Source organism: Delphinapterus leucas, chromosome 8 (genome assembly GCF_059928025.1).
Source record: "Delphinapterus leucas isolate spDelLeu-1000000601 "Yukka" chromosome 8, BTC_Dleu_Yukka2, whole genome shotgun sequence".
NCBI classification, from domain to species: Eukaryota; Metazoa; Chordata; class Mammalia; order Artiodactyla; family Monodontidae; genus Delphinapterus; species Delphinapterus leucas.
This window is the reverse complement of record NC_143136.1, coordinates 100,559,847-100,580,820: the sequence shown is the minus strand read 5'-3', so window position 1 is coordinate 100,580,820 and position 20,974 is coordinate 100,559,847. Positions and strand designations below refer to the sequence as shown.

Genomic DNA, 20,974 nt, shown 5'->3' with positions numbered 1-20,974 from the left:
TATTCTGGAAGGGTGGGTCCCACTATTTGGTGGGATCAGCCAGTGGTACCTGATGTTTGGGGCTGGGGCACCGTCTCTGCTGCCGAGTGTTGCCAGCTCTCTGGGGGCTGCCCTGCCTCTGGGACCCATGCGCCAGCCCTTGGGTTAAGGGAGCCAGGCTTCACTGCGTAGCCCGCTGGCTCATCCTGTTGCAGACCCCAGCCCTGCACCCCAGGCCTTCCTGCGTCCTCTGGGTCCACACGGCAGTCCTCCGCAGGCCCTTCCTGTCTGCTGCCATCTTCCTTGTCCCCGAGGTACCCAACTCCTGTGATCCAGCAGAATCACCTGGACTTGAGGCAAGAGGAGCTTCCTGCAGCTTGTGTTTGGTCTTCCATTTTCAGCTGGAACTCTTAGAACTTCTTTAACTTGTTTTTTAAATAGGTAACCCATTCACATGGTTCAAAATTCAAAAAGTATGAAGGGTGTCCCCCTGTAACCCAAGCAAACAGCTACTCTCTCCAGAGGGTAACCAGTTTCTTGTGAATCTTTTCAGAAAATTTTCATGCATATACAAATAACATGTAGGTTCTTTTATACCTGGGTACATCCGATGTATACATTCCTTTATACACATTGGAAGCACATTGGAATCATGGTTTTATATGTTGTTTTCTTCAACCAACAGTAGATGTTAGAGATCATCATAAAAGAGCTGTTTATTCTTTCTTTTTTTAATAGCAGCTTAGTATTCTATGGTGTGATAGATCTGCACACCTTAAAAGTTAAAATCTGAATTTCTTTAAAATTTCTTTTTTAAAATCCCCAACTGTCTGACTCAGAAAAAGAAAGTGGAATTTTTCAAGATGAGAGATTTAACCCTACCCCTGTCAAGCAGCCATAATAGTGGTATCCTGAAATTGAAACCCAGGTCTGTCTCTCACAGCCACTGTTATTATTTACCTCTTCCTACTGAAAGACACCTGCTGTCAGCATTACTTTTGGCTTTCCACCCATTTGCTGCTGTGATTTAAAGGTATTGCCTTTAAGGTCTCATTTACCAACAGAATGTGTCAAGAAGGGTCTGGTTTTGACCTTTCCATGCTGTCCCTCCACCCCCATCGTCTTCCTCTCATCCACCTATTTTCTCAACATACAGCCAAATCCAGTGGGCTGTCAGGAAAGGGGTGCAGGTGTGAGCCGGGAAGGAGAGGACATCTCCTGTCCCCCCAACGTGCCTCCTTGTCTCCCGCAGCTCAAGAGTTATGGTGAGAAACTGGACAAGGAACAGGCCGCCCTTGAGAAGGTAGAAGCCAAAGCTGATCCAAGGTAAGAGGTTTCAGCATGTAGCATGTGCTTATTTTCTCCGTGAAGCTATCTGGTGGTTTGAGCACAGGGCTGAGGAACTGGGGGTCATTGCTGCTGGACCCGTGCCGCTCAGTTACTTCACCGCTGATCTGGGCCGTGCCTGTTGCCCAGGGGGTGCTGAGTTAGCCTCCTCTTCCCCCCTCCCCAGTTCCCCCTGGGGTCAGGAACAGCTCGTTTTGTGTTTTTTTTTCTGTTTGTTTTTCTGTTTTTAAAAACTAAGTAATACATTCAAGGTTCAAAAGGACGTGTGCCGAAAAGTCTCCTCCCGCACTTGCCCCCCTCCCTTAGAATCAACCATGGTTACCAGGTTTTAACAGCACAGATTTTAGCCCTGTCCTTTGGGAGTGAAGGTACAGTCTTTTTTGACACAGCTGCTGGGTTTTTGTGTTTTGTTTTATTTTTCCATTAGTTGTATTTAGACAATTTAAATTAAATATAATCACTTACATTTGACCGTTTTAGCACCAAACTGTTTGGGTGGTGAACTCTCCCAAGTGTCACTCAGTTGAGTGAAATCATGAAGTAATAAATGCTTCAGGCACAGATTGAGCAGTTCTGGGTTTGGTGGACATTTTGAGCCAAGAAGTACCTACAGATTACTTGGCTTTATGATTAGAAACCCTCTTTTCATGAAGTGGAGCAAAGTACTATTAGATACTTGACATTTAAAATTTCAAATTAGTGCTTTTAATGACCTTAAAACTCGTTTCCTTTCAGAAGGGAAATGAAAAATAGGAATTAAAATTACGATACTGTCTGTGCTCTGAGTCTGTTAAGTAATTAGTATCATTAAAAATATACAGTAATCTTGAAACTCCTTGTTGTTTCTGCAGCAGACATTTTAATGCTGAATTCTGTAGTGTTTGTTTGGTTGTGGCCTGATGGACTCAGCTTATAAATGAATAATAATGTCATTTAAAGGGTAGTCATAACCATTTGTGGGAAGCCCATTAGACACTCTTGGGAGAGACAAGGAAATTAAGAAAGAAATCCCTTTTTATCTGGGGTCTTGGTTTTCCCCGTGATTCATAAAATCATAATAGTTTGTTTCAAGTCAGTCATTTTTTGGTCTTTTCTTTTCAGCATCCTGCAGAGCTTGAGAGCCCTTGTAGCCATGAATGAAAATCTGAAAAGTCAGGAACAGGAGTTTAAAGCACATTGTCGAGTAAGTGTTGCTTGGTGTCGGCAGATGTTAAACAAGATTCTTATAAAACCTCCTGCTTTCCCTCTCTTGCGCTGCCGAGGGTCCTGTCCAGGTGCAGTCGGAAAAGCAGGCTCACCAGGCGGGTACGTGGCAGTGTGTGAGAGGAGTAGAGGACTATGGTAGGTGCCTTCCGAGGACACCGCAAGTGACTTAGGTGTGCCAGACCCCCAGACCGAGAGCACAGTCTAAGAAACGATGTTTTCTAATTTCCAAATGTACTGAAAAGAAGAGTCTTACAAAGTGCGAAAGGCATAGCATCTTAGGAGACCAGGGCCGCCCTGAAAACCTGGCGTGTCTGTGTGTTGCGTGTTCTGCCACGTGAGACCTCGTGGTCCGGTAGCGCCAGAGCCATCCGGAAGCTGGTCTGACTTGCGCAGGGCCGGGTGGCAGGGGAGGAGTGCCTTGGTGAGGCAGGGCTCCGGGCCGCAAGGTCCCAGGAAAGGTGGAGAAGGGTCGGCACCAAGAAGGAGGCTTGGACTGGGCTCTGAGCCACTCGTTCATTCTGTGTCCCAGGGGTTACTGCGAGACTCGCCTGCCCTTTAGGAAGAAAGGCCCCTTCTGACTGAGGTACAGCTGCCTGTATCCTCCTGAGTTAAACTTCCCAGGCTGAAAATCAGGGGTCTGGGGAGCTACTGCCTAATGGACTTTCTGACTCCACGTAAACTCACGAAATGTGAAAAAAAGACTCTAGATCAAGGTAAATAATTACCTCCGATTACTAGCCTGTCCAAATCTTACAAATGTTCGTGTTACTTTTAAAGGAGGAGATGGCCCGGCTGCAGCAGGAAATTGAAAACCTGAAGGCTGAGAGGGCTCCAGGCAGAGATGAAAAGGTACGGGCTATGGAGAAGTGCTCCAGTCTGCTGGGGGCTGTGTGACTTCCACCATGAAAGGATTTCTAGAGGACTCAACAGCGAAGAGTCTGGTGCCAAAAAAGACCAGACTTCCCTCAGCCTGGTCCTCTGAACACACATTTCTCAAGTAGTCTTCTTAGATATTTGTCCCTGTCCTTTGTCTTCCTTCTGTGGGTTAAAGCATCCATAGGTGTGGCCAGCAGCAACTCCAGATAAGAATTAACGGGCCACAAGCCCGGCTGCCCCCTCTGTTAGGGACGGGGTGTTTGCAGGAGCCCCCTGAGCTCTGCTCCCGCTCGTCCCATTTGCCTGTAAATTCTGTGCCAGTTTGCTCGTCTCACCCTGCACTCCCGCCCGGGGACACAGGAAGGCAGCAGAGAGCAGCACGGGATGTGAGGTCACAGCTCTGGCAGCCCGGGAGCATCCCGGGCTCAGGAACACGGCCCACTGGCTCTCAGAACAGACGCCTTGACCTTCCAAGGAGCTAGTGTGGACAAGGACAGAAAAATAAGCCTGTTTCTCTCACCAAATTAGATTGTAGGGATCGCTGTGGTTTGTCCCTTCTCACGCTCTATTCAAGGCTTATTTGCTGAGGCTCCCTGTGCTTAAGATGTGAGAGTTGGGTGTGGCTTTGGACCCCATCGACTGCACCCTGTCTCTGGGGGAAATGGGGAACTTGGGGCCCAGAGAGGGGAGGGGACTTGTCCAAGCAGCCAGCATGAGTCCAAATGCTTTCCACCAGGGCTGCGGGGAGATGGACCTCAGAGGTGCCACCTCTCTTTCGTGATGGGTTGTGCCACTCCAGCCACAGCTGTGAAGACTGGCACGGGGATAGCAGAGTGTGGCCGTGCAGTGGGTGGTGTCCTGGGACCACCCACCCACATCCAGCCTTTCCAGTTGTTTCTAAGACTTTGAGCTCGGAGGCTCACATGAGCTCAGCAGCCTCTGGGTTTGCACAAATCACAGACTTTCAGGATGGCATTTCTCTTCTTAGCAGTCACACCTCGTTAGAGGGATTGACTCACATTCAAAGACAGAGTTTAGCTTGTTAGGGTGTGGCTGACAGGTATTTAAGAACAATTTAAAATCTGGGGCTCGTGTGCAGGCTGCGCCCTGTTCAGACGTGGTCTGCCCATCCCCCCCCCCCCGCCTCCTACATCTGGACCCTCAGCTTTTCTGTCCCATCCCTTTCCTCAGAAGCATTTTTTTTCTTTTTTTTTTTTTTACTTTTCCTTATTGCAGACCCTCTCCGGGGGAGAGCAGCACAGTGCCCTAACCCCTGCCATGACGCACAACGTAAGTACCTGCTCATTCTCAGGACCACTGCTGTCCTCTGCGGGTGTGGCAGCTTCTCACACGTCTTTTCATCCTGTCTGCGGCCACCTCCTTGTCTTCGGGCTCTCAGGGCGTGACTCCATCTCGTGCATCCGCTCCGTGGATGGAGCAGGACCTCACGGGGACGGCCCTGACGGCCGGCACCTGGCACAAGGCATGCCGTCCCCACCCTGGCATCTGAGCCGGGAAGGGGACAGGCCTGTGTGGTCCACATGTGCCCGTCACAGCCCAGGCTCCGAGGGGCGAGCAGTGCACAGGGAGAAAGCTCTCTCTGGGCGGACTGCGTTCCAGGGTCAGCAGCCTGTAAAGGGCTGGGTAGTAAATATTGTCACCTTTGTGGGCCAGCTCCACCGTGGTCGTGGTAGTCTATAGATAAGTGAAAGGACATGGCTACATTCCAGTAAAACTTTATTTACAAAACTAGGCACAGAGGTGAAATTGACCCAAGGGCTGTGGGATTTAGCTGCTGGGCTGTAGTTTGCGGACCCCTGTTCTGAGTTAAACAGGTGCTTCTAGGAGAAAGGAATAGAAAAGGAAGAAGAGAAGGAAGAGAGAAACAGGAAAGCCTCTAACATTCTCCTCCTTTAGGGTTTCTCTTCCCTTCGTGCCCTCAGAGGCTCCTAGAGAGTGAGCTTCGGGACTCCCATGGTGAAGGCTGTTGAGGTTTGCCTGCAGCTGAGCCCCATGGAGGAGCTGGTGTGTGTGTATGTGTGTGTGTGTGTACGCATACAGTGGGGAAGGGGCACCTCTGACACTACTGTAGCTTTCCCCAGTTCAGCAAACCATCCAGCCATGTCTTTTACCCCATTGGGTTCAGCGAGGGGCTAGTTTCTCTCTTTTAATTCAACTCTGTCCAAAGGGCCTTTCTGCAGTGGTGGAAATGTTCTCTGTCTCTGCTGTCCAGTATGGTAGCCACTAGCTACATGTGGCTACTGAACACTTGAAACGTGGCTAGGGAAGTTGAGAAACTGAATATTTTTAAGTTTTAGTTAACGTAAATTTACATAGCCGCTTGTGGCTGGTGGCTATCATGTTGGATAGTGCAGGTCTAAACAGAAACATAGGAAGCAAGCCATCATCACCTCCAAACACAGAGACATAGAATGACAGGCTCTTTAAATCACGGTTGTCTTCTCCTCCTCATGGAGGAGGTGTGGGAGGAAAGGGCACGTGGACTTGAGGGATACTTCACTTAAGAACCCTGGATGCAGCCTGGGTCCCAGAAGAAGGAAAAGTTGTCATAAAGTGATGTGAAAGAGTGTCAAGGGTCTCCCAGGACTTAGGACCCGACCCTGAACTCGGCCATTTGAAAAAAGGAATTTGGAGCCTCAGGATGAGGGAGATATATAAAAACTGTCCAACTTCAAAAGATTTCATCAAAAAATGAAAATTTCCTCTTCCCAGATAATTGTGTTTCTTTCCAATTTCAGGAAGACCTAGACAGACGGTATAACATGGAGAAAGAGAAGCTTTACAAGATCCGTTTACTACAGGTGAGTGAAAACAAGAGCCAGTAGATGCCTCTAACTAGGCTTGCGTGCCTATAGCAGAAGTAGAAAGCCTCAGCATCTAAGAGCTGGAGAGGCTCGGGAAAGCTGCTGTTTGCTCTCCTATCTGGAGTGTAACTCAGCGGATTATGTTGGTTATAACACCTCACATTGGTATGTTGTTTCACCATCGTCTCGTTTGATTTGAGATGGGTGGAAAGTAGCTATTAGCCTCATCTTCTATATGAAGAAATTGACTCACATCTGTGAAGTACAAGCAGCTGGTAAGTGCCGGAGCGAAGGTTAGAGGTCTAATGTTCTTGTCCAGTACTTTTTCTGTTTTTTAATTAAGAAAATTTTATTTACAGTAGAACAGAATACTTAGGAATATATTTAGCAAAAGACTTGTAAAACTTGTACTCTGCAAACTACAAAAAATTGTTAAAATGTCCAGAAGAGGCAAATCTGTAGAGACAGAAAGTGCATTAATGCTGCCTAATGGTGGGGGTAAGGGGTCGGGAGACACGGGAGTGACTGCTGATTGGTACGGGTTTCTTTTGGGGTGATGAAAAAATTCTGCAATTTTAGGTAGTGGTGATGGTCGTACGACTCTGTGAGTATACTAAAAACCATTGAATTGTATACTTTGGGTGAAATGTATGGCCTGTGAATTATATCTCATAGCTGTTTAAAAAAAAGTGGTGGGGGAGGATGAGGTAGATTTAAAAATATTGTGTTCTTGTCTAGTACCTTTCCCCTAAAATTAAGTGCCCACTTCAGCTGTCTTAGTTGATAACCTTAGGGGTTTGTGAGAAGGCCATCAAATATGGGGAGTTTTAAAGTTGGCTCTAAATTCACATAGATCAAAATTACGTTATAGAATCTTTTACATTGCCGGAGTCTGGCTCATGCACATTCAAAAGCCAAGAGTTAACTTGTGTTGCACTTTGGCCCGGGCCTTCTCTCTGTTCTCTGGGAAAGGAAGGCCAGGTTCTGGTGGGGAGCGGCCAAGGGGCTGTAGGGGCCAATGGGACCCTCTTTCTCCTTTCTCTGGCCCGTGCTTATTTTGCTGAGTTGTTGGGCTAAATTCCGGGGAGTCAAATTTGTCCTGATACAAGGACACTGTACCAATCTTAAAGAGACACAGAATTAAATAAAATCAGGACAGTACAGCTGCATACTTGGAAACTTTTTGACTGTGTGCTTACTATGTATTCAGTGTTGCATTAGATCCCAGGAATAGTAAATGGGATGCTCTATCTTCTGGGAGCCGGCTGGCTGTTTGAGAACCAAGATATGTCCATATACATCAAAGTACAAGAGGGCTTATATGCGAATTGCATACTACAGGCTGGAGACCTGGGGGTCAGTCATACACACTGGCTAGAGGGAAGGTGCTGTAGAACCCTAAGCCTGCTGAAGCCTGAGCCAGGGCTGGGTCAGTGAAAATGGACAGAAATAAACTGGCAGGTGAGAGGCTGAGCAGCTGTATCTATGGAACTTGGGATGGGTTAGAGGAAAAGTGGAGTCGAGGATGGTGGGGGAATTTCTGACTTGGGCAGTAGTGTGGATCCTTGTGTTATTCATTGAGCAAAAGCCTAAAGGAGAAAGGATAGGGCTGAAGGGGATGGGAGTGTGAATAGAAGTGTTAATGAGATCTGTTTAGGGCTTTTAAAGGTTGGGGTACTCACCCCAGTAGGAATAGTCTGGGCTGGAGATCTGGGGGTCAGCGCTGTATAGGTGGTAACCTAGGATGTGAAAATACAGGCTGAGAAGAGGGAAAGAAGGACTCCACCAATGAGGGTTGAGACCAAGCAGGCAGCCGGAGGCCCAGGGAAGACAGGAGCCCAAGGTCTCGTGGCAGCTGAACAGAGAGCTCAGGGGAGAGAAGGGTCAGTTTGCCAGAAGTCAGGAAAGCTGGAAGCTGAGAATTTCCATAGGTGCAGAGAGAAGGTCTGTGGTGACCTTGGCGAGAGCAGTGCCAGTGGGTGTTGGGAGCAGCCCGCGGCAGTGGGTTGAAGGGTGACCGAGGGGAGTGGAGGGGTCAGAGGCACTGGGGTACGTTGCTCTCGGGAAGTTGTGCTATTAAAGGGAGGAGAAAGATGGAAGCTGAAAGATGATCAGGGTTTAAGGAAGGGCCTTTCTAAGGATGAGGGACTTGAACATATTTAAATGCCGATGAGAAGAAGCCAGTAGAAAAGGAGAGGTTAAAGATACCTTGAAAAGAGTGAATGATTTTATCTTTACATTCCTGAGAAAGTATAGGAGCCAGAGCCAGAGCAGCAGGCACGATTTTGGTTGGATCACGACAGTTGATAGTGGGTTTTGCGCCTGGAGGGGTTTTTGCGTCCTAATGAATTAGAGGTCCCCGTCTGCCACTGTGATAAAGTGGGCCAGAGAGGGGGAGGACAGAGAGGCGCAGCAGAATGGCAGCGCTGAGACCGTGAACCTGTGGTGGGAGCTGGGTGGCCCTCTTCAGCGCTGACCCTCGGGGAAGCCGCCCACCTCGGAGCCCGAGGTCTCCCCTGCGCCACGCACAGCCCTGCCTCCCCAGATGCACCTGGAGCAGTTCGGCTAGAAGAGCCCAGTTCGTTTCACAGGAGGGGGAAAGTGCCAGAAAGCTGCTTTAGGAGGAAACTGTAGGAGCTTTTCAAACACGCTAAGGGATTTGGGATTTGCATGGAGGCAGCAGGGCAGCATCCCTTGTCATCTGGGAAGCACTTCTGTTTCCTGGTCCCTGCCTGACGCTGGGAATCAGCTGCTCTGGAGTCCTTGGGGGCCTGGTGGGCTGGCTGGGGGCACCATCCACACATGCCCTCCTGTTAGAATCCTCCCTCCGATCCATTATTTTGACGCCTTCTCCCTGTGTTGCCAGGGGAGTCAGGGTCTGAGACGCGCCCCTCAGGCTGCAGCCGCGTCGGATGCCTGCCTTCCAGGGTGGGTGTGGGCACAGGGTGGGTGGCGGCAGTGTTTTGCCTCCCCAGAGGACACGTAAGGCCTTTCACCAGACAGTGTTGTCTCCCCCTCCCTTTTGCATCTAGGCTCGAAGAAACCGAGAAATAGCAATTTTGCATCGCAGGATTGACGAAGTGCCCAGCAGAGCCGAGCTAATACAGTATCAGAAGAGATTTATCGAACTCTACCGCCAGAGTAGGTGCATCGACCACACACAAGCTCCTGAGGCTGACTCTGCGGCGATGGGGGTGGGGGGGCAGGAGGCGCGGGGTTCTGTCCCACTTCAGCGTGGTGGCACCGTCCATGAAAGCCACCCCTGGGGCGGCCCCCAGCTCACCGTCGGGCCCACTCACTTCACGTAGCCCAGAAGCCCAAGAGAAACACCATGCAGCTCTGACTGCCCCCTCCCTGGACAGATAGCTTAAGCTGACTGAGCTCTTAGAGTGATGCCTCTAGCCCACCCTCATGCCTGTCAGTCATCGGGCTCCACTTTCCAGCGTCACACGGAACCTCGCGACCCCGGCATCTCTAGATCAGCCTTCGCTCATTGTTCTTCTCCTCTGCAGACCTTCTTGCTCTTGGTCCTTGCCTTTAACAGCATCGTGTTCACCCAGGGATGCAGGACTGGGTCTCCCTCAGCCTGAATCAGTGAGCACATCTCGTCAGGCTCAGAGTGACACTCAGAGCTGTCATTGCCTTTCTCTTCCCAGCACTGCTGCCATATCTGTTCTCCCTGGCATCGTAGCTCAGCCCAGTGAGGCTTAGCTGGTCTGCAGCCCCTTCTGAGTCTGTCATCCACCCATCCAGTCATATCACGTCTCTCCAGTGACAAATCCTCAGGCGCTTCCTAGACCCACTGAAGAAAGCCCCTCTCCTTATTCTGCCCAGGACCCTCCCCAGTCTAGGTGGCCTGCCTGAAGGTCCCGATTCATGCCCGCAGTCCCCACTCTGCCCTCCTCAGTGCACACGCTGCCTCTGACTACACCATGCACTTTGACATCCTAGGCCTTGACTCCTGTTAACCTGCTCCTGGGACCCCTTCTTCACTCTGTTAGACAAAATCCTTCAACGCCCAGCTCACATCCTCTGTAAACAGATCCTGGACCATCACCCCTTCCTTAGGCTCCCACTCTTGCTTGTGTCCTGGGTACCTCAAACTCAACACATACAAGACTGAATTTGCCTCCCCCTCCGTCTTTCCCCTCGGCCACTGGGATCGCTGTCAAGCCAAGTTAGACCCCCCTGTCTTCTCTGCTGTAGCCACTTTCTCATCACTGCCCAGAGTCTAACCCCTTGTCTGCACTCCTGCCTGAGGGATCTTTCTCACACAAAATTTGATCATTTTACACTCTTGCTTTAAAAGCCTTGATATTTAATAGCTCCCCCTAACTAGATGGACAATCTTCAGAATCCTAACTCCTGCCTCGTCTGGGCCAGCTGGCCCCCCTGCACTCCCTGTGTCCCTCAACCCTGTGAGCTGGTCCCAGGCCCAGGAGGCCAGTGCCCTACAGTTCCCACTTGGAAAACTCCAAGTCTTCTTTCAGAATATACCCCAGATTTTCCCTTGAGACGTTGGCGTCTCAACCATCCTTCCTGGTTCAAGCCAGAGCACTGTCCCTACTCAGAACGTGCGTCCAGACGCACGCTTCCTTTCACGTCTTACCTCACCACCCTGACGTTTTATGCGGTCCTCACATTTGACTCAGATGATCAGGGGCAGGTGTCAACGATGGCAGTTTCTCAGCAGAAAATAGTTTCTGCCTTAAGTTAAATCTTTCTCCCTAAGCACGGGGTTTACAAAAGTGAGCCGGCTGCGGCTCCTGCCCCTGAGGAGCGTGGGAAGGGAGGGAGCCACACAGACAGGAAGAGCTGGCATGGGGCTGCTTCGTCCCTCTGCCTTCCTTCCGGGACCCCTCACCTGGAGGACTTCGGAGAAACCCGTGTCCCGCACGCCGACAGGGAGCTTCCGCTGGCTCCTCGTGTCGGCGGGCCCGTCACGGCTGCCACGCACGTGCCATCAGCCTGCGGCAGCCCTACACCGGCCTTTGTGCCCCGTGGGGCTTCCGCACAGACGGCACTGGCAGGTCTGAGTCCTGCAGCGCCTCCGCGGGGAGAGGGTACTCAGGATTGTTTTGATACATTTTCTCACTCACCTGCTGATTTCTTTGCATTTGCAGTTTCAGCAGTGCACAAAGAAACCAAGCAGTTTTTCACTTTATATAATACCCTGGATGACAAGAAGGTTTATTTGGAAAAAGAGGTAAGAGCCTTTATAGAAAGAAGAAACATAATCAGATGAGCAGCTACCAGTGCTGTCCGCCCGGGAAGTTTGCACGAACCTGCTGTCGGGATGCCTTCGGCTGAAGTGGGAAGAGCACCTGTCGTGTGCCCAGTGCCGACTACAGGGTCAGAAAGTGTCCACTGTGCAGGGTGGGCAGCAGTTGTGTGGCACCTCGTGAGCGACGACGTCATAAAAATAAACATCCTGGAAGCTCGCGAGGTGCAAACGGAGGAGGGCCTGCAGCTGCTGAGACTTTAGTTTGAGTTTTAGGGGAAGGAGAGAGCCAGCTAAAGGAAATGGGGAGGGTGGGCTGTCAGGGTTGGCGGGGGGAAGTGGCGGTTTAATCACCCACGGCAGACAGGCGCGAACTAAGAGAATTGTGAGAACGAAAGCGGGAGTGGAAGGGGTGACCAGGGCAGCCGCTCCATGTTACTCCGACTCAGGCCAGATCCGCTGGTGGTCAGGGCCCTCGATGGAAGGCAGACGATTGGGGCAGGTGTGCAGCTGTGTTTAGGAAAAAGCAGCGCTGTCTTCCCAGCGGCAGCGGTGTGGTGGCTCCAGCAGGCACTCTGGACTCACACGGGTTTGGGTTTTAGTGCGGCTTTATCTTCCTCACCTGTAAAACGGGGAGAACTGCAGTGACGGAGACAGACCGAGGCAGTGCCTGTGAGGTCCCTCGCATGTGGTGATACATATTAGCTCCTGCCTCCCCCTCCCCTTGAGGGTGACAGAACCTATTCTTATTTTATCGTCACCCTGCAACCTGCACTAATTACCAGTCTACTAGGAACAGTATTACGGATGTGTCTTTTACCTGGACCCAAATGGAGGCATCAGTGAGTACTGTCCTGGACTGCCTACTGTCAGTCAAACCAGATCGACCTCTCTCCTCCGAGATGCACTCCTCGAGGAGGGGCTGGGTTCTGTTTTCTCTGTATCCAGGGCCATACACAGTAATGGGCACAGAACAGCCATCTGATAAACGTTCGAGTAGATGAGCCGAGTGCGTTTGGGGGATTTACATCAGCCCTGGGGGTAGCTCTGCTGCACACCCTGGCCTTGGGTTCTTCCTGCCTGGTGAGGGAAGACGGGCAGCCCCTCCTGAGGAAGCCTCGAAGCCCACTGACCTTCCTTCATCATCAGTGTTTAAAGTTGTTGCATTCTTTTAAAAGCGAGGAGTATGCAGGGGGGTGGGGCTATTTAAATTCCAAGCCATACTAATGCGGTTAGAAGTTTGCATTTGGATAAACTGTACATTTTATCTCAAGTCTATTTATACCTGTGATATTTTAGCTTTCAACATGTCTGTGGAGTCATAAGGACAAGAATATCATCTCCGTTTTACAGAGTGTGACCCTGAGTCCAAGTATAGTAAATGCTCAGTCCTGAGCTCACAAGCCAAGTCAGTGACAGAGCCAGAAAGAGGACCTAGGTTTCTAGGCTCCAGACTCACAGTCCTGCCCTGGATGATCGCCAGGACAGGTAGAGAGTCCTAGGTGCGGGCTGTGGCGTTTCTAGGGGACAGGGGCCTTGAAGGGCGCACCCCCGTGGAGGCTCTTAGGGCCGCCCGGCAGCTGGCCGCATTGGCAGAGACACTGTGGGAAGGAGTAGAACGGGCACCGTGTTCTCACCCTCCACGCCCACTGACCCTCTGCTGAGCTGATGGCCCTGAAAATAAAGCGCAGTGTTTGGTGAGATCGAAAGGGCTGTGGTACAGCCCTAAGAGCCCTAATGTTGGCTTAGGCTTCCCAGCTGGGAGTTGGGTTCCGTCATTCCTGTGGTCATGGCTGTGGGAAGGTAGACAGACGCTCTGGGGAAACTCTGGAGGTGAGAACACGTTGCTCTTTTTTTTCATGTTACTTTCATCTGTGCGAACAAGGTGTGTTCATCTCAGAAGCAGCCTCCAGAGACACGTGGCAAGCTTGCGGTGGCTGGGGTCAGCACAGGCGTCTGTCAGCCTTTGCTTTGTGTTTTTGTTCTTCTTTCCTCCCCAGATTAGCCTGCTGAACTCAGTTCATGAGAACTTCTCACAGTAAGTGCTCTCAGCCCTCCTGCCATCGGTGGCTTGTGTGCCCTGCGCTTTTGTTGGCTCGCCTCTGCCCGATTGAGCAAGGCCCAGCGCTCAGGGTGGGATGCTCACTTACGCTTTCACCCCTGCTGCTACGTGCGGATGTGCCTTGGTTTACGCAGAGCTTGAGTTCTTGCAAAAACTTAACGATACAGTGAATTTTTAAAAACACCAAGGAATAGCTTAGGGAAAAGGTGAACTTTCAAATAATTTGACTATGCCTAACTACTATGATTTCTTCATAGATTACTTTTGTCCTGCTAGGATGAGATTAATAACATTTGTTTTTGAGCACATAGAGATGCTTTAAAATTTAGATAACGAGGCAATTCCCTGGCGGTCCAGTGGATAGGACCCTGTGCTTTCACTGCCGAGGGCCCAGCTTCAGTCCCTGGTCGGGGAACTAAGATCCCACAAGCCGTGTGGCGTGGCCAAAAAATAAAATAAGATAAAATAAAATTTAAATAATGAAGTAATCTATATGATTTTTTTAAATACTTTTCAAATCTGTGGTAGATTTTGGCTTTTAAGTTATGTGCATACTCTAAACTACTTTGTTCAGGTATAAATATGTTCTCCAAAAGTTGGATGGCAAGGCCCATCTGTAGCCAAATCATACCAGCCCTCAAGCATGGCCATTGGCCTGCCCGCCATCTGGGCAGCCCCAGGCTGGCTCTCCGTCCATCAGGCTTCCTCTCCTTCCAGCACAGGTCTCTGCTGTCCCCTGGCAGGTGACCAGCAACTAAGATCTTAATGGATAACAAGTTGTAGACTTTAAGTTTCATTTCTAACTAAAAACAAACAAAAATCCTCACAGCCCCATTTAATATTCAGATTCAGTTAGTGACTTAACTTCCTTCATCTTTATCCCCTGATCATTGAGAGAAGCTGAGGTTTGAGTGTTTTTGTGGCCAGTTCTGCTTTCTCTCAGCCTGTCCTTTGGAAGAATTCTCATTCTTGTATCCGTGTGCTCTGATCCTTCTGGTGTCATTTCCTCTGCAGAACTGGAGGTGAAGGGGCAAGTTTTAGGGCATCGCTTCTTTAGCTGCTATTCCTGGAAACAGGACCAGGTTTCCCAGCCTGGTTTTAGGAAAATCTCAGAAAATGTCTCTCAGTCTCGAGCAGTGCCTCTAAATCTGCAGATTTTTAAAAATTAAGTGAAATTCATTTCTTAAGCAGAACCTGCCATCGTTCAAAATTTAAAAAAAAAATTGTTAATTTTAGTCACGTTTTATTTTATTTAAGAAAATATGCATTAGTAAGAAAACTATAGGGAGAGTGGGGAAAAAAGATTACTATTCAGTTACAAGACCAGGCTAATGTTCATGCCTTCCTCAGAGTTTAGAATCTTTGGCTGCCTGGAATCTCGGGGGCTCCACGGGTCCTTCCTGCCTTGCAAATGCCTACTTGCCTCTTGGGGCATTATCCGGGTACAGGGCTGACCCCTCGGTGCCTCCCCTTTTCTGAGAGTCCTGTTTGGTGGTCATACCTCTGTTGGTCTTTCTTTCAGAGCCATGGCCTCCCCTGCTTCCCGGGACCAGTTTTTACGTCAGATGGAACAGATCGTAGAAGGAATTAAGCAAAGTCGAATGAAGGTCAGGTGGTTTCCTTTCTGTAATGCAGCCAGGGTTTCACACTGGTGATGGAGAAGGCCTTGGGGAAAGCAGGCCTCTTCTGTTTGTCCTGGGAACGTGCTCTCAATTCTGAAGACACATCCTCAGTGTCTCTGCAAGGGGTCCCACCAGGCCTCTGACCCTGCAGTGGGCAGGCTAGCTCCACGGGCTGCCCGCACTGGTCATTCAGAGGCTGCTCTTAGCAACAGCTCTGTGGACGGAACGCCTACCATGTGGCAAGCACTGTGCTAATCCTCCTAAAGCCCTCTTAAGTGAGTGGGGTTCCCCCCACTTCACAGATGAGGAAACTTTCACCTTTCACCAGCAGGCCTTCTCTCTTGCCCAGAAACACATCCTCACTGGCTCTTTGGTTCCTGACATTCTACCGTTAGGGATTCATTCCTTAGCAGCTTAAGAGCATTTTAGTTTCCAGGAACCCCCTGTAAAAAGTGCAAGTAATTGCTGAACTCTGCTAAAGTGAGAGGATATTGAGCCTCAGAAGTCAGAAGAGAAAAGAGAGGAACTGAAGAGGGGTGTGGGTGCTCCAGAGATAGCTTTGCAGAGAATCATCCAGACGGGGCGCAGCGTGGGGATTTCCACGCTCTGTGGCTCTGCACAGGCACACTTTGTCGGTAGGAAAGAAGACTTGCTGACGGTCTGAAAGCCGGACACGCAGCCACAGCCTCCCACTACCATAGCCAGACAAATCCTAACTAGTGCTTCCAATGTCTCTTGCTTTGGGTCGTGTTTTTAAAACGTATCACACACCTGGTCCTCGGGCACGGCAGTGAAACCTTCTGGGGACTTAGGGCATCTCCTCTCACAATCCTGGGGCAAAGTGGTCCAATGAGGGCAACCAGGGTGTAAACACATGAAAGGAAGGATTGCCTGTAGGACCTGTCCTAAAAATCCACTCATTCAAGCTGCCTGTAATCCCATCTCACCAGAGATGAACTTCGGGCAAAAGCTCACCATATCCCCTTTCCCTGTAGCAAAATATTCATCTTCCTATTAAGGACGTCAGTAAAATCATGTCAAAAGAGCAAAAAAAAGAAAAAATGTGTCACTGGTGACAAGACTATTCAACCTCAAAAATGAGGGCAAAGATGAGGCAGCACCTGTCCACGTGCGTGGATCCTTACCCAGGGCGGATAGGCTGTCTTGCAGGAGGGAGTGGAGTCCCTTCTTGATGATCTGGGGCGCGAGGGAAGTGGGGGGCAGAGAGCCTGGCCAACCACAGGCCTGTAACAACCCAACCTCAGTACGGGGACCTTTCCAGCTGCCATGCTTGTCCTCCGGGAGATGCTTTTGCTCATAGTAAAGAACAACAGGAAGTTACGGGGTTTTTTTCCCCTTTGGCTTCCCCTTTGTTGACTATCGGATGCATTCCTGGGGAGAGAAATGGGCCCGACCCCTTCATTCTCTCCATCCTCCCCCAGGCTTCATGGCAAAGACACCTCAGTGCTGGCCAGCGAAGGAGGCAGCCCTTGTGCCCGTCCCCCCCCACCCCCGCGAGGTGGCCGGGCACCAGAAGCATGGTCAGGTGCCAGGGCAGGGAGGGCTCTCTCCTCTCGTGTCTGTCCTGCTGGTGGCTGACAACAGCACCTGATCTGTAGCAGGCACCCAAGAACTGTTTGTTTTAAGTGAATTCATTCTGTTGACTCCAAAAGCAGTTCTCAACAAGGGTTCCGGGTAGGGTTTGAATAATGACTGGCACTGGGATGGAGTAAGTCTGCTCTGCAGAACAGTGCTCATTTGGATGGATGTCTTTTGTTGTGTTTATTTAAAAGAAACAAAATCATAGCCCTCCGTATCTAGGTGTCATGATGGGTCCTGCTCAGATAGGGGTGGCAGGGGAGCGTGTGTACCCCAGAGCTCAGGTTTCCCCGGAACTGGCAGGTGAAGGGTGTACACGGAACAGACGAGCAGTGAGTGCAAGTAATAGACTGGGTGTCCATGGAAGAGTTGCTGAATAAAGAGGGTACTGCCTACCTGTTTCTTGTGAAATCGTTTATATCCACACACACAAAAACTCATTACAGGAAGTCCCCTACAAACGAATTCCGTTCCGAAAGCGCATTCGTAAGTCCAATTTGTTCTTAAGTCCAACAGAGTTACCCAACTAACACAATCATTTATACAGTACTGTACTGTAATAGGTTTATAATACTTTTCACACAAATAATACGTAAAAAACAAACACAAAAAAATAAAACATTTTTAATCTTACAGTACGGTACCTTGAAAAGTACAGTACGGTACCTTGAAAAGTACAGTACAGTACCAGCTACATCACCGCTGCTTTTACACTTTCTTCTGGACATCCTGGACTTGAAATAAAGATACTGAACTACTGTACTCTATACAGTACTGTACAGTAAAGTACACAAAAGTACAACCACTTGTAGAGGATGCACACACCTGACAGTGTATGCCAGACGCGTGAACTAACTTACGTGATTGGACACGCAAATGCACGTTCTCATCTTTGAAAGTTCACAACTTGAAGGTTCGTATGTAGGGGACTTACTGTAAAGGAAACAGTTAATGCCCAGTGATAGGAGAATTGCTGAAAAATTATAGAGTCTCTGTGCAATATTATGCAAATAAATAAACCAACCTCAAAAATGATGCATAGACGGAAACTACTGGAAGGAAATCCATGAAAATGTTAGTAATAGTTGCCTTTTGGACGTTGCCAGCCGCCCTTGGTCAGAACATGCCTTTTATCACCATTTCCCGAAATGTTTCAACAGATGGAGAAGAAGAAGCAAGAGAACAAAATGAGAAGAGACCAGTTGAACGACCAGTACTTGGAGCTGTTAGAAAAACAGAGGCTGTACTTTAAGACTGTGAAAGAGTTCAAGGAGGTAAGAGGAGGGCTGGGCTGGCATGTAAGGCTGGGCGAGATTTGTGTTCGCCCCCAGATGAGCCTTTGCAAACCAGAGCATTGCTTTGTTTTTCCACTGGTCTGAAATGGGAGATGGCAGGTTGGCAGTGGATGTGACAGTGAAGCGTGTATCACGATTGCGTTGTTCTGTGGCCCATCTTGAGGCTCTAACTGGACATTCTAAGAAATGTCACTTCAATTTCCTAACACTCAGTAACCACATTAAACTCACAAGTAAAATGGCCTCATCAGCCCACCTGGAAACAGTGTTTGCTGTGGGTTCAGGTCTAGCATTTCCCCTCCTCCCAATCTTAGACTGGGGAGGGGCCTTGAGAAGCCACATGGGAGGAGAGTGAATTTGAGTGTGGCAGGCTTGGGTTCAAATCCTGCCACTCGCCAGCTGTGCAGGTGGGGAGGGACCTCATCCCTGTTGGGTCAGACGAGAGAGGAGAGCATCTAGTCTGTGTCTGGCACCTGTCACACCCACACACGCAGGTGAACTTTGTTTGCCCCTGTCTTTTCTCCCTGCATTTGGGCAGGATTATTCTCCATCATTCCAGAAGGAAATGTGCCCTTTTAAGAAAATTTCCAGAAAGGAGACTTTATTCTTTTGCTTGCCAAGATCTGTCTCATCAGCTTTATTTTCCGGAATTTTTTCCCCCTTTCTAATGTAAATCCATGTGGTTTTAGTGAATTTAGAGATTGCTGAAAATACAGGGGGCAGCTAAAGGTAGTTGTATCTTGGGGTGTGGTCAGTGGAATAAAAAATACAATCTGTCCATACCAGTAATTTGGTCCTTACCTGTTTTGAGGCTCTTCTCTCTCCCTTCCTTATCTTTTTCTTCTCTACGTCTCCTTCCCTTTTTTGTAACTTAACTTTTGAGAACCACAACCGTAGGCATTTCAGATTCTCTCGTCCTTTCAATGAATGTTCTTTTTTCCAGCTCCTGCCACGGCCCTGGGATAGATACATCAAGTCGTAAAACAGACTGGGTCCCTGTGTCCGGGAGCTTGCATTGTGGTCGGAGAGACAGATAGCAAGCTAGGAAACAGACCCTCATAAACAAGTAGTAACAAATAAGAAGTACTTCCAGCCATTGCCTTGGCGGGGACTAATGTAGAGGGTGTAGTCGGGGAAGGCCTCTCTCCGACGAGAAGGACCTGGCCTCGGGCAGAGTGGCCAGGTGAGGTGCTCCGGGTCCGGGGGCCCCTGTGGCCAGCAGCAGTTGGAGCTGAAGGGCCAGTGAGTGAGCTGACAGGGGACAAGTAGGGACCCGCTGCGCCCCATCTGAGCTCTTTGTTCCCAAATAACGCACAAGGAGAAAAGACCCAGAGGAGAGCTACATTTCACACGTTGCGTGAACGCCAGCACTGCCCTTTTGACAGCAGGAACAGAAAGCAAATGAGCTGAGGAGGATAAGTATAAGCTGTCAGAATCAAAGCAAATAGAAGTGACATAGAAAAGCTCATTGTTGCACTGCAGGCTCTCAGGCTGAAGGCTTGGGGTGATCTCTGCTCCGAAGGGAAGTTTCCCTCAGACGCGTTAAGCTGGAGGTTTCCACGTTCCCGCCTCTTCGGCACAGTTACTCTCAGTCAGAGACTGAGGGTCGGTCCCTCAGAGCCCGAGAAGACCCCAGACTGGACCAGGTGCTGGCCTCAGTTTTCTTCAGTCCAAAACAAGTTGGAAAAAAGGGGGTAGGGGGAATGTGATATATGTTCCTCAGATAGCTAAGTGTATTTCACTTAAAGGACTCACTCACCTTTTTAAAAAATTGCATGTCCCCTTGTTTTTTGATGTTAAAATTGCTCTCTCTTATAAAATGATAGTGACAGTATGCATTCCTTTTTTTTTATCATTTTACTTGGGAAAAATTTTAAATTTAACAACCACAGGTTAGCATTCCCAAATCTTAATTTTTTTTTCAAGATCCTCTGAGGTAACTTGGGGCCATCACAGGTGTTGAGGCTTGCTTGCTGCTCCCCAGTTTCCACCCCATTCCTCCAGGTAGAGGAATTCTGTTCTTTTACTTATTGCAGTGTCAGGTAAGATCTCATCTGTGGAAGAAACACAGTTCGAAAAGTCAGACTTTCATCCCAGGATGGACTCTCCTCCCAGAACCCTCTGTCTGCCTCCTTTATTTGCCTCTCCTCGACCTGCTTGGGTTACTGCTCCCCAGGTCTGAGTTCTCACTGCATCCTGGTCCCCAGCACCGTCCTGGGCAGTAATGGCTCTTCATGCAGAGCAGGGTGTTAGCCAGAACATGGCCTTTGACCACCACCGCCGTCCCTTTATGGTTTAGTTGACTCCATATTAACTGAGCCCCTTGACGCCTGTGGGCTCTGTGCCTGATCCAGCCTCCTCTGGGATCAAGGCCATTTTTGACTGGCAACGTCGGGTTGTCTCTAAAATCCCATTGGCTTGCTTGCTCTGGGACGGTTTATTAATAACAAGTCTGCCAGGAAAAAACACATACTCTGGAATCACCTTAATTGCATCATTACACCAACTAATTGTGTTTCCCAAAGCACAGTCTGTCACAAGGTCACCAAACCAAGACTCTGATTCTAGCCTGGTTCTGACGAATGCCAGCCATACATCTTTATGACGCTGGCTCTGGGCACGTAATCTCCGGTGAGCGGAGCTCAGGGTGTCTGGCACCTAGCGAGCCCCATACCGTCTTCAGCAGGAAAGAAACAGGAGGGAGGAGACATTGTCCCTTTTCTTACAGAAAGAAACACCTAAAGGGCCCTTTCTGTATTTGCTTTGAACAGACCGACAGTATCATTCTGTAGTCCCGAAAGGCTCCGAGGAGATGCCATGAAATGTAGTCAGTGCTCAGGCACCAGGTGACAGCCAAGGATGTTTTTACTGAGACCTTGCAGCAGCATCTCAGTGTGGTGTGATGACCAAAATCACCCCTGTGGACTCTGCCACAGCAGTGT

The 20,974-nt window shown here is 49.4% G+C and overlaps 1 protein-coding gene across 6 annotated transcripts in view; it reads left to right on the top strand.

Moving 5' to 3' along the window:
* CCDC93 (CCC complex scaffolding subunit CCDC93) overlaps window positions 1-20,974 on the top strand; it is a 91,765-nt gene that overhangs the window by 64,163 nt on the left and 6,628 nt on the right. For 4 of the 6 annotated variants that reach the window (XR_016394183.1, XM_022590640.3, XM_089916894.1 and 1 more), the window contains 10 exons: window positions 1,232-1,305; window positions 2,428-2,509; window positions 3,310-3,381; window positions 4,645-4,698; window positions 6,168-6,230; window positions 9,266-9,374; window positions 11,357-11,439; window positions 13,455-13,492; window positions 15,039-15,123; window positions 17,898-18,011. Coding sequence is in view for 5 of the 6 variants with exons in the window: in XM_022590640.3 (XP_022446348.1) it covers window positions 1,232-1,305; window positions 2,428-2,509; window positions 3,310-3,381; window positions 4,645-4,698; window positions 6,168-6,230; window positions 9,266-9,374; window positions 11,357-11,439; window positions 13,455-13,492; window positions 15,039-15,123; window positions 17,898-18,011 (774 nt within the window). In the remaining variant the exon portion in view is untranslated. Of the gene's footprint in view, window positions 1-1,231; window positions 1,306-2,427; window positions 2,510-3,309; window positions 3,382-4,644; window positions 4,699-6,167; window positions 6,231-9,265; window positions 9,375-11,356; window positions 11,440-13,339; window positions 13,493-15,038; window positions 15,124-17,897; window positions 18,012-20,974 lie in introns of those variants that run through there. The other 2 variants (XM_089916893.1, XM_089916892.1) reach the window with 2 other exon arrangements.